The 13042-nt window shown below is 44.7% G+C and overlaps 1 protein-coding gene across 1 annotated transcript in view; it reads right to left on the reverse strand.

The window, feature by feature from the left end:
* Positions 1-10269: 10269 nt before the first annotated feature.
* The window catches only part of LOC129866735 (uncharacterized), a 42328-nt gene continuing 39555 nt past the window's right edge, over positions 10270-13042 (reverse strand). Inside the window, exon 5 of the mRNA XM_055939571.1 lies at positions 10270-13001. Coding sequence (XP_055795546.1) covers positions 12789-13001 — 213 coding nt within the window. The 3' untranslated portion in view covers positions 10270-12788. The remainder of the gene's footprint in view (positions 13002-13042) is intronic.

Here is a 13042-nt window from a genome sequence, read left to right on the forward strand (position 1 = left end):
TACATTTAAACTTGGTTTTGACAATTCCTGTCATTTAATCCTCGTAAAAATTCCCTCTTAGGTCAGTTATCATCACCACTTTATTTTAAGAATGTGAAATGTCAGAATAATAGTAGAGAATGATTTATTTAAGCTTTTATTTCACTCAATTAGTATTTGGTAGCATTGCCTTCAAATAGTTTAACTTGGGTCAAATGTTTCGGGTAGCCTTCCACAAGCTTCCCACAATAAGTTGGGTGAATTTTGGCCCATTCCTTATGATAGAGCTGGTGTAACCGAGTCAGGTTTCTAGGCCTCCTTGCTCACACGCTTTTTCAGTTCTGCCCATACATTTTCTATAGGATTGAGGTCAGGGCTTTGTGATGGCCACTCCAATACCTTGACTTTGTTGTCCTTAAGCCATTTTGCCACACCTTTGAAAGTATGTCATCGACTGTGTGAAGTGCAACAGTCCCTCCTGCAGCAAAGCACCCCCACAACATGATGCTGCCACCCCCGTGCTTCACGGTTGGGATGGTGTTCTTCGGCTTACAAGCCTCCCCCCTTTTCCTCCAAACAAAATGATGGTCATTATGGCCAAACAGTTCTACTGATGTTTCATCAGACCAGAGGACTTTTCTCCAAAAAGTACGATCTTTGTCCTCATGTGCAGTTGCAAACCGTAGTCTGGCTTTTTTCTGGCGGTTTTGGAGCAGTGGCTTCTTCCTTGCTGAGCGGCCTTTCAGGTTATGTCGATAAAGGACTCGTTTTACTGTGGATATAGATACTTTTGTACTTGTTTCCTCCAGCATCTTCACAAGGTCCTTTGCTGTTGTTCTGGGATTGATTCGCAGATGTCCTAACCGACTTGCCAAAACTATATCTGGTTAACAAGAAATTTGTGGAGTGGTTGAAAAACGGGTTTTAATGACTCCAACCTAAGTGTATGTAAACTTCCGACTTCAACTGTAGCAGCCCTAGGGCTATTCATATTTGTAGCATTTGCATATACGTTTTGCGGTACTGGCCACAGTGAGGTAAGGGACTACTTACATGCTTTGTAGAGATGGTGAGGATTGTGTGTCATAGGAAGGGGCAGAAGGTAAGAGGAGAGCAAATTCATTTTTAATCTTGTACACAATGTCATTTTTCAAATAAATACATGTACAGTACCAGTCAAAAGTTTGGGCACACCTACTCATTCAAGAGTTTTTTTACCATTTTCTACATTGCAGAATAATAGTGAAGAAATCAAAACTATGAAATAACACATATGGAATCATTTAGTAACCAAAATAGTCACCTGGAATGCTTTTCCAGCAGTCTTGAAGAAGTTCCCACATATGCTGAGCACTTGTTGGCTGCTTTTACTTCACTCTGCGGTCCAACTCATCCCAAACCATCTCAATTGGGTTGAGGTAGGGTGATTGTGGAGGCCAGGTCATCTGATGCAGCACTCCATCACTCTCCTTGGTCAAATAGCCCATACACAGCCTGTAGGTGTGTTTTGGGTCATTGTCCTGTTGAAAAACAAATGATAGTCCTACTAAGCGCAAACCAGATGGGATGGCGTATCACTGCAGAATTCTGTGGTAGCCATGCTGGTTAAGTATGCCTTGAATTCTAAAGAAATCACAGACAGTGTCACCAGCAAAGCACCCCCACACCACCTCCTCCATGCTTCACAGTGGGAACCACACTTGCGGAGATCATCAGTTCACCTACTCTGTGTCTCACAAAGACCTGGAAGTTGGAACTAAAAATCTCAAATTTGGACTCATCAGACCAAAGAAAAGATTTCCACCAGTCTACTGTTCATTGCTTGTGTTTCTTGGCCCAAGCAAGTCCCTTCTTATTATTAGTGTCCTTCAGTAGTGGTTTATTTGCAGCTATTCAACCACGAAGGCCTGATTCACGCAGTCTCCTGTGAACAGTTGATGTTGAGATGTGTCTGTTACTTGAACTCTGTGAAGAATTTATTTCGGCTGCAATCTGAGGTGCAGTTCACTATAATGAATTCGTCCTCTGCAGCAGAGGTACAGTAACTCTAGGTCTTCCTTTCCTGTGGCGGTCCGCATGATAGCCAGTTTCATCATAGCGCTTGATGGTTTTTGCGACTGCACTTGAAGAAACTTTCAAGGTTCTTGAAATGTTCCGGATTGACTGACCTTAATGTCTTAAAGTAATGATGGACTGTTGTTTCTATTTGCTTATTTGAGCTGTTCTTGCCATAATATGGACTTGGTATTTTACCAAATAGGGCTATCTTCTGTATACCACCCCTACCTTGTCACAACACAACTGATTGGCTCAAACGCATTAAGAAGGAAAGAAATTCCACAAATTAACAGACCTATTAATTGAAATGCATTCCAGATTAGGGTTAGGTCATGAAGCTGGTTGAGAGAATGCCAAGAGTGTGCAAAGCTGTCATTAAGGCCAATGGTGGCAACTTTGAAGAATTTCACATTTGATTTGTTAAACACTTCTTTGGTTACTACATGATTCCATATGTGTTATTTCATAGTTTCGATGTCTTCACTATTATTCTACAATGTTTGAAAATAGTAAAAATAAAGAAAAACCCTTGAATAAGTAGGTGTGTGCAAACATTTGACTTGTACTGTATATATATTTATATAAGGGACTAAGGTGAACTGGGCAATACCATATCTATGTGATGCATTGCATGTCAACATTGTGTGTCCTCCCTTTCAAGTTCAGCTGACAGTGATGGCTCTTTAATGTCAGAAGAAAGCTGACTTGGGGGACGACACACACACATAGATACACCCACGTGAAATTCAACGGCAGCCAAAGAAAAAAGCTACAAAACCCTCTAAACTGCCTCCAGTGAATGACGTATGTTAAGTGAATCCAGCGGTTTCACAGCTCTTAATGCCATTCTATGGATTATAGATTTTTTATTTGCTTTCTGCTTTGGCTGAAAAGCCGTTTTATCAGTGCCATTACCCCTGTAACGATTAGAGACAAAAAGTTAATTATGTAATTATAGAGCCAATAACTGACTTGTCTGGTTTACTTTGCTCTGGTAAGGATTAAACATTATCTCTCCTGTGTGTGTACACATCACATCATAACCAGGCAGCGGGCTGCGAGGACAGGAGATTAACACTTAGAGAAGCAGACTCTAAATTGAATTCTACAGGCCGATGGCTGTCTGAGAAGCCATTAAGTAATCACAACATTGCCCCTTCGAATAAATCCACCACCCACCTGCTTCTGCTGCCTCTCTACATACAAGGCAGCAGGGTTTGTGTGTGTTTGTGTGTGGTATGGTTTTCCATTTTATTGACTGTGAAGGCAAACTTAGCCCCGGGCTGAGAAAATAACAAAACTCTCAAATGTCTATATCAGCCCCAAAATGAATGACAAAAAGAGTATGATGTGATAGATAAAAGAGAAATTAGCATTTTTTAAATAACGAAATGACAGAAAACAAACAATGAATATTTTCACACTACTTAACCAGATAGGGAGGGATTGAGTGAAAATCCTCATGAGGTAATGCTTAACTGATATTTATTCAGTGCTGCACATCAGACAATGTCAATTGTCTTGGGGACATTGTCTTGGGGTGGAATGGGTTTAAGTGTAGCTAGAGACTGTACACCAGATAATGTAATATAACCAAAGACTTTTGGTGTAAAGCCCCATACAAACCGCTGCCATAGAATTTTCAACTAACCTGTATTTGGCGATACCTTTTTAGTTGTCGATTCGGGCAAATAAGTATATTATAAATGATTGTGTCCAGTTGCAGGTGGTTCATTTGAATTTAGAAAATGCTCTGTTAGTTACCCTTTCCACTCACAGCCCCTGTCATCCCATATACGGATTTGTCATTGATAAGCGCCTAAATTGGAATGCAGATGCTGTACAGTTACATGCGGTACATGACGTCAGAGCTCCTGTTCTCCGCTTCACAGCGCTGTATTGGTTTTGACTGACAGCCGTTATAAAGTTGAGCAGCGTGCGCGACAAGAAGATGCCCGCATCTCTACCGCTCATTGGGCGACTTGTGCACATTTGTTGTTGTCTGAGTGAACCAAGAATCTTTAGTTATATCAAATTATCTGGTGTACAATCTGTAGCTAGTTTATGTGGTGCACTCCTTTATCAAACCAGCAGCCCAGAGTTGAGGAGAAGTTCCTTTGGAAGCCTTTGGACTAAAACACCACAGGGAAACGGAAGTATAACCTCAGCAGGAATCTTAAAGGGCAGTCACACCTGTACATCTCCGTGTGTGTGTGTGTGTGTGTGTGTGTGTGTGTGTGTGTGTGTGTGTGTGTGTGTGTGTGTGTGTGTGTGTGTGTGTGTGTGTGTGTGTGTGTGTGTGTGTGTGTGTGGTGTGTGTGTGTGTGTGCGTCTGCATCTGTTGTGGACAATTGACGGACATAGAAAATGATAACTGCGTGAGGAGCTGCGGTAGCTGTGGTCTGTATGAGGTGCGAATAAGGAGTCTGACTCTTCACAGCCCGACACCACCTGTCACCGCTGCGTTCGCTCACCGATCTGATGTTGACGTCCACGCCGGTCCGAGCCATCATGTCCACAGCCTCCACGCAGCCTTGCTTGGCTGCCCAGTGAAGCGCCGTCTGAGAACACACACAGACAGAGGGGAGGGGCCAGTCATTCAACACTGAGACTGCTCCTACCTGACTGATTGACTGACTGGATGGAATCCTGACTAGGAACTAGGCTACGTAACATGTAAATAAAGCACTGATGTCAATGGGAGATTTGTGCAGAGGTTTGAGTTGAAGTTTTTTTGTACATATCTAATAAGAAATTGTATGGTCACAGATACTATTCAAAATCTTTAATGAAGGCATATTTCTTGAGTCAAATTTCAGTTAGGACTTACTACGTTTCAATGTTACAATAGAAGGTGTAACCGCTCCTCACTCAGGCCAACTGTCAATTAATATAAGAAGAATTGTACATCTACACAGCCTCCACAACAGCAGTGACACAAAAAGAAAAAACATGAATGGCTCATTTAAATAAAATGTCCCTTTGAATTTAATTCATGCCTAATTTGCCTAAACAGATTTGGCTGTGAAGAATGGCCAGGCACTGTGTCTGCTCTGTAATAAGCTAGCTTAATTCGGCCCAATGTTGAGTTTATTGATGCCTCACTAAAGAGCCAGATTCAAGGACAGTTATCCAATTTCTATTGTGTAGAACTGAATGAGTCCAAATCAGATCATTTCGTGTATTATAATGAATCGACTGGTAACTAGCTACACATTTAGGGAACACAACAGTCTTATGGGAGAGAGAGAGGAACACGTAGTACACACACACACACAAACACAAACAGAGTCATTGAAGCCCATCTATAATATTGATGTTTAATTCTATATACTTACAAACTTGATGTCCAATTTACGGGGACAGAAGAAAAACAAGACGAAAGGAAGGAAGGAGTGAAAGTTTAATGTGTGATCACTGTTCTAACCATTATGATCAGTCACAGTGTGATACACGGTGGGTATCATAACCTGTGTATCTCTTTGTATTATGTCCAGATTCCATCCCTGTTCTGCCTTTCTCCAGAGCAGCTATTCTTATTGTCCGCATGGACGTATTGATGTAGAGCCGGGACGTTAGCCATTCCGCTCCATCCACATTCCCAGTCGAAGCACATCAAAGTAGAGAGAGGTGAGAGGAGAGGCATGCTTTGATGGGTTCACTCTCTGACATGTCCATTCATTGACACCTTTGGTCCTATTCTGTTCAGATTTGGCATGGGTTCAAACTAAACCCTTCAATCAACAAGAGTTCCCCGTAATCTTCCTTTTAAGATTAAGATAGTCCCCATAGAGAATGCAGGGAACTATAGTAACAGTAATCTTCTTGTCCTTCTGAACTGATTCTTTGTATCTTTTAACACAGAGACTGTTAAAACTCTGCACGTTTGTGCTTCCACCCCATCCCTTTCATAAGGACACACAGTGTCAACCCTGGCCTTTCCTACCCCGGCCCGCTCCCTACCAACCTCACACTGTCACTACCATGTTGCGGTACAGTAGATTAGATGAAACAAATAGAACAGTGTTTCCCACTGCTTTCCAAGCGTTTAATTATCTCTCGCCAATATATTTCATTCAGCCAACAACCGAGAGCGCGGAAATCTAGCAGAAACCAATGGCTGGGAGGAGGGAAAAAAATGTCTGTCTGCGGGATAGCTAATGGGAGTTATTTTGGGTTCCTGCAGCAGCCCCCTTTAAGTGTGTGTGTGGGGAGCGCATGCATGCGTGCGTGTGTTAATGTAGACTGACCACTGCGCCCGTCGAGGCGGGATGCTGCCAAGCTGCTTTAACCGGCCTGGTTTCATTACAAGGTGCTAACCGAGCTCTGTGATGCCTGTTGGGGTTCTTCCGTCACTCAGCAGACTGTTTGGCCTCCCCAACGCTTCAGACACAAACTGATTAAAAACGCTTCTCCATCCAGGTCTGGAGCTATTGTCACTCGCCATGTTATGATGAGCAACTGTGACCAGTATCTGACTGTCCACTTTACATCAACTATTTAAAAAATTGAAATATGTTTTGCTGTTAAACTTATAGGATTAGTAATGATGCACATAGTTGCTGAATACAATAAAATCGAACAGTATCATATTGTGCTTAAACCAGTACCTACTGTTTACAAAATGTCCCATGTTAGTTAGCATTATAGCACACTATAATTGCATTAGATTTACTGTGGCCATAAGGTACAACCTTTCTTTCAACAGGGTGTTTTAAATCCGGCCCATGAATAGAGAGACAAGCCTTCTGGGAGGTATCTGCCATGCATCATGGGACAGTTTGACAACAGTGACCCTGTTCAAACTGGTAACGGCCATCGGACCGTCTGCTACCATCAGATTGGCATCTGTGGCCCTTTAGTGGGTGGTATTCTGGTACAGGGACGAACAACAAAACCAGTTCCCAATGCCCATCTGAAAGCAGCAGGAAAAAGAACATCAAAAAGGCGTAAATTCCACTTCTTCCATTTTGATCAAGTGAAGCATAAAAAGAAATGTAATAATCTCAAGTGGCAAGGGTTTACACCATTGATGTTGTTACTTCTGCATGGTGGGGCCCATGGAGCTGATATCGGGGGCTATACAAACTGACTGAAGGAGCGAGAGTTTTAGGAGAGGCCATATGGACGAGGTCTTTTGCTTTGGAGCCTTTCAATAGACAGCTTAGCGCTTGTTTATGCAGTCTCACTCAACGCTGTGTGAAATTCCTGCTCTGGCTTCAGCAGTTCCCTTTCAAAGCCGGACTGTGGCAATAGGCTACCATATGCGCTGCTGGTTGAAACATTCTCAACAGACATACCTCAACAAAGTTTTCATAGCAAGTGAAATAATGCCTTTGTGTTGTAGCATCCTGGTGTAGAGCCAGTTATAGATCAAGTATTGGTTGGGGTTCAACTAAACCAAAGTAATGCTGAATTTCTGTACAATGACAGTGGCAGTGAAATTCTGTGTTTAAACGCACAAAATGTTCCAAAAAAACCCCTACATAACAACCCCCCCCCCACCCCCCCCAAACAAAATTTCATGGAATCGTTTCATTCTAAGAAAAAACGATCAGTAGCTCTCATCTGGTGAGGATGGTATAGTGGTATAAATCTGCCTTCAGGCAGTGAAAGCTGTGTGTTTTTTCAACTATTAATTACCATTCAATTACAATATCATTACAGACCATGATCATCTGGGCTCCGGAGTCATTGTCTGCATCCCAAATGGTACCCAAGTCTCTAAATAGCTCTATGGGCCCTGATGAAAAGTAGTGCATTATATAGGGAATAAGGTGTCATTTGGGACCTAGCCCATGACTACAGAGTGAGATAAAATCAGTGGATACAGTCATTTGGATTCTCTGGCCCATCACACTGACTGACCGCTAATACTCAACAAAAACTCAGATGCCTGAAGAAAGGCTTAATAGAAAATAACCAGCCCTGTCTTGGCTGACAAAAGACATCGTGTATGTAGGACAGTACAGTATGTTTTTATTCAGCTGTGTGTGTGTGTGTGTGTGTGTGTGTGTGTGTGTGTGTGTGTGTGTGTGTGTGTGTGTGTGTGTGTGTGTGTGTGTGTGTGTGTGTGTGTGTGTGTGTGTGTGTGTGTGTGTGTGTGTGTGTGTGTGTGTGTGTTTGACTGTAGGGTGATAGGGAGAACCAAGGCATGTCAGAATGTATGGAGGGTGTGTTTGTGTGCCTTGCAAAACAAGTCCAGCTTTTGTTTGTTTTGTAGATAAACATATGCTGTCACGCTCTGATTTGTTTCACCTGTCTTTGTGCTTGTCTCCACCCCCCTCCAGGTGTTGCCCATCTTCGCCATTATCCCCCGTGTATTTATACCTGTGTTCTCTGTTTGTCTGTTGCCAGTTCGTTTGTTTGTAGAACCTACCAGCGTTTTGTTTCCCTGCTCTCGCCTGTTCCTTGCCCCTGTTTTCTAGTTTCCCGGTTCTGACCGTTCTGCCTGCCTTGACCCCTGCCTGCCTTGACCTGTCGTTTACCTGCCCCTGTTTAAAGAATAAACGTTTGTTTCTTCAACACTGTCTGCATTTGGGCCATACCTTAAAACGTGATAGTACAAACTGGCCATGACTGACTCAGCAGACTTGGACCAGCTCCGCAACGCAATCTCCTCCCATCATTGGTAGGCACGAGGAGTTGCTTCACGGTCTGATGGAAGGGTTCCAGGCCGTGGCCGAACGTCACGACCTAGCATAGGACACATTGCGGGAGCAATTCTGTGGGCTGTCTACTAGGCAGCCTACCATGACGGCTACCTCCCAGTCCTTCAGTAACCCGGCTGGTAGCAGTGCCATCACCCCGGTTTCCCGGGAACCCCGCTTACCTCCTCCAGAGCACTACGATGGAGAGTCGGGCACCTGTCGGGCGTTTCTCGCTAAGTGTTCCCTTGTCATGGAGCTGCAGCCTTCCTCCTTCCCCTCACACCGCTCTAAGATAGCGTACCTCATCACGCTGATGGGCTACGGCCATTTGGGAACAACTATGCTTCAGTCTGGAGGGATTCGTGGCAGAGGTGAAGTTACCCCAGCTTCGGCAGGACTCCCTCAGTGTGGCAGACTATGCGGTGGATTTCCGCATGCTAGCAGCGGAGGGTGCCTGGAACCCGGAAGCGCTGTTCGAAACGTTCCTGCACAGATTATCGGAGGAATTAAAGGATGAGCTTGCAGCCCGGAAAGTACCGATGGACCTCTACGCACTCATTGGTTTAACATCTGGATCGATGGTCGGCTACGGGAACGTAGGAGGGAGAAGATGTCTGATTGCGGTCCCAATCGCTCACTCAAGGATCCCACCTTGCATCTGATGAACTCCGGAAGTCCCTGGCGTCTACGTCCCCAAGAGGATCCGAGCTTACCACCGAGATCTCTGAAGACTGCTGATTCCCCTCTTCCCGAGCCGATGCAGCTCGGCAGGGCTAGGCTATCACCAGCCGAACGTGTACGCAGACTTGACACCCAGAGTTGTCTGTATTGCGGTACTGCCGGTCATTATGTGTCTTCCTATCCCTTCAAGAGACCTAGCTCATTCGTTGGAGTGAGTTCTCTGGTGGGTCTTAAAGATAATTTTTTCTCTCCCCCTTACACGCCCCCTTCTCCATGCCATCCTGCTCAGGGGCGACCAGTCCAAGTCTCTCCAGGTGCTCATCAACTCGGGGTCCGATGTGAGTCTTATGGACATTACCCTGGCGTCCGAGCTAGGCATCCCCGCTCAACCCCTCTCCATTCCCATGGATGTTAGAGCGCTGGATGGGTGCTCTATAGGCCGGGTCACCCACAATACTACTCCTATCAACCTATGAGTGTCAGGGAACCACAGCGAGACGATCCAATTCCTGCTAGTTGAGTCTCTGCAGGTTCCAGTGGTATTGGGATTCTCTTGGCTCCAGCGACACAATCCCTCTATTGATTGGGCTACTGGTGCCATCGTGGGCTGGAGCCCGTCCTGCCACACTTATTGCCTGAAGTCAGCGCTGCCTGCCCCGAGACATCTTCCTGGGGGCTTGGAAATTGCCCCGGATCTCTCTGCCAGCCCCATAGAGTACCAGGACCTCCAGGAGGGGTTCAGTAAGGCCACTGCCACTTTGCTTCTGCAGCATCAACCGGTATCCAAGAAGGTAAAGCCAGATGCGCTGGCACGCTGCTATAGCCCTGCGGCTACACCCCCGGAAGCAGAGATCCCCCCCCCCCCTCTCCAAGATCATTAGCCCCTCTGCTGTTCGTCCTTTGTTGCCCCGTACCCTCCGTATACTTCCTACCTTTCCTGTGTATAGACTTAAAACCATGTCTCACAGCCCTTTGTCTCCTGTTTCCAGGCTCAACCCCTCTCCCCCGTCTCATCGACGGCCAACCGGCGTACATGGTGAGACGTCTCCTGAAGGTTCGACCTCGGGCAGGGGATTCTGGTTGACTGGGAGGATTATGGCCCGGGGGAGAGGTGATGGGTCTCCGCTAGGGACATCCTGGACCCAGGCCTCATCTCTGGAGGTACTGTCACACCCTGATCTGTTTCACCTGTCCTTGTGCTTGTCTCCACCCCCCTCCAGGTGTCGCCCATCTTCCCCATTATCCCCTGTGTATTTATACCTGTGTTCTCTGTTTGTCTGTTGCCAGTTCGTTTCGTTCATAGAACCGACCAGCGTTTTCTTTCCCTGCTCCCGCCTGTTCCTTGCCCCTGTTTTCTAGTTTCCCGGTTCTGACCGTTCTGCCTGCCTTGACCCCTGCCTGTCTTGACCTATCGTTTGCCTGCCCCTGTTTAAAGAATAAACTTTAGTTTCTTCAACACTATTTGCACCTGGGTCAAACCTTAAAACTTGATACATGTCAGAAATTGGATGTTGGTGTGAATCCCATTTAGTAGACTCCTGAATACATGTTCTTCCTGTTTTAAAGAACAGGGAGACACCCAACCTTTGACCAATCTTTGACACTGCCGGAGCACTATGAAAGAGCACTATGAATTATCAATGCTTAGCTAATTGAAATAAAAGTATTGGGGATGTTTTGTTTTAGCTGTAAGCCAACAGCAACATTTTTGATCAGTACAGAAAGGAGACACATGGACAACGTAAAAATACCACTACTCACCCCCTTGGTTTCCAGCAGCAGGTTAACACAAAACAGTTGTAGAACGGCCATCGGGCAGTACAATTCATAGGAGAAAGAGAATATTGAATATTATGGTTCATGTTATAGTATAAGATGTCATTCCTATAGGAGTAAGTTACATCCTGGACACTCCCTGAGGTTGTGGTCAGAAATATTAATATTAATAAAATATTAATTTGTTCAGTTTTGACTGCAGAATTTGTCAACAATGTGTTATTTGATCATTTTAATCATTTACAAAATTCATCCTATCATGGTTCAGCTAGTTGTTGAGATTTTTTAACACCTTCCACCTTTAATCTTGGATAGAATCAAAAGTTTTGGAAGGGGGATAACCTGTCCTTTTTGTCACATGTTCTTCTCTAATCTGGCTCTCCTGTCCCTCTCTCTCCCTCCATCTCTCTCTCCCTACATCTCTCCATCCTCCGCCATTTCGTTATGCTAAGAAGCTTACTAACTGCTTGTTTGTTGTAGCTGGAGCGTCTGATTTCCTTAAGACCGTTGTTTTGTAAGTGCTCAACTCTAACGCCAGAGTTTCAGTGGAAAGGAAGGGATTGGTTTAACCAGCCAGTGGGCCAGTCAGATAGAAATGAATACAGACGTGTTAGCCAATAGGTGGAGGAGAGGGGCTGTCGATGCACACTAGAGAGAGTGCAGTATATTTAGTGGGGGTCTGAAGAATTTAAACCTGTGTCATTTGAGTCCACCGCCTGTTTCCCCATTACTCACTGGGTAAATTAAGGAGGCCATTTGAAGAGTAGAGGATATACACTTACTATGTTGACGTCACACTAAGTTTCCTCTTCATATGTACAATTTGGCATAGTACTGACTATTCAAGAAGGTACTATGTATTTGTTTTGGTAAAACATCAAACTGCAGAAATAAAACAAAAAAACAAAGCTACTGTATCTGGACTACATTTCTGTGTGAATTACCAACATAACAGATAGGTTAGGGCCAGTAAAAGAGGAAGGGAGGATGGTAGGAGAAATACTGGAGGCTACTTACAGTGATGAAGTCCTGGTGAGAGCGTCAAACACATGGGAATAGAGTGCAAATGTTAGGCATCTGAAAAAAGATGGGTCTAATCCATTACCATAATATTAATGGTATTTATCATAACTTTCTTCATGTGCTCCGCATCAACTGTATTATAAGAAAATCCTCCACTATAAGTACCAGGTGGCTCTCAGAGGATCCTTATCTGAAGATCTCATCTTTAAACAAGGTCAATGACATCAACATTGCCATCTGACCGCTTTTGTGGAGGTGAAATGGTCCATGAAAACCTGATGTCTCAAGAGAGGGCGACAAGACAGCTACTATGTGCTGGTTCAATTCTGTGTGACAAAGCTTGATGCGATTGACTGATAAGGGATCAAGCTACCTTTCCTGGTGTTTGTTTTTTGTCTTTCAATCTCAGTAGCCTCAGTAGCTAGATGCCCATCAAACACATCAACAGAGGCTCTCTTATCTGATCCTAGATGAAGAGAGGCAGCTCCTGGGTGCCATCATGCTGAATCCTATAGGAGGCCAGAGTGTGTGTGTGTTTACTGTCAATCCTATGGGAGATGGGCTTGAAAATGGGCCAATCAAATGCATGGCTTTGGATAGACCAGATCAAACAGGTTTACCCTAGTCCAGAGACTTATATTTGGTATCTTCTTGGAGGCCGGAATGGGGCTGATGGTGAGATAGAGGGTGAGGGTTAGGGGGAGGTAGTACCTTCTTTGAGGCCAGGCTGGGGTCCTGTGTGAGGAGCTGTCGGAGACCAGCTGTGTTCCCCAGGGCACAGGATCGTAGCCAGTCCTTCTCCAGAGGATCCAACTGAATCCTGGGGAACACAGACTGAGTAGAGAGAGACAGAGAGAGATAGAGAGAAAGATTAT

This window comes from Salvelinus fontinalis, chromosome 12 (genome assembly GCF_029448725.1).
Source record: "Salvelinus fontinalis isolate EN_2023a chromosome 12, ASM2944872v1, whole genome shotgun sequence".
NCBI lineage: Eukaryota > Metazoa > Chordata > Actinopteri > Salmoniformes > Salmonidae > Salvelinus > Salvelinus fontinalis.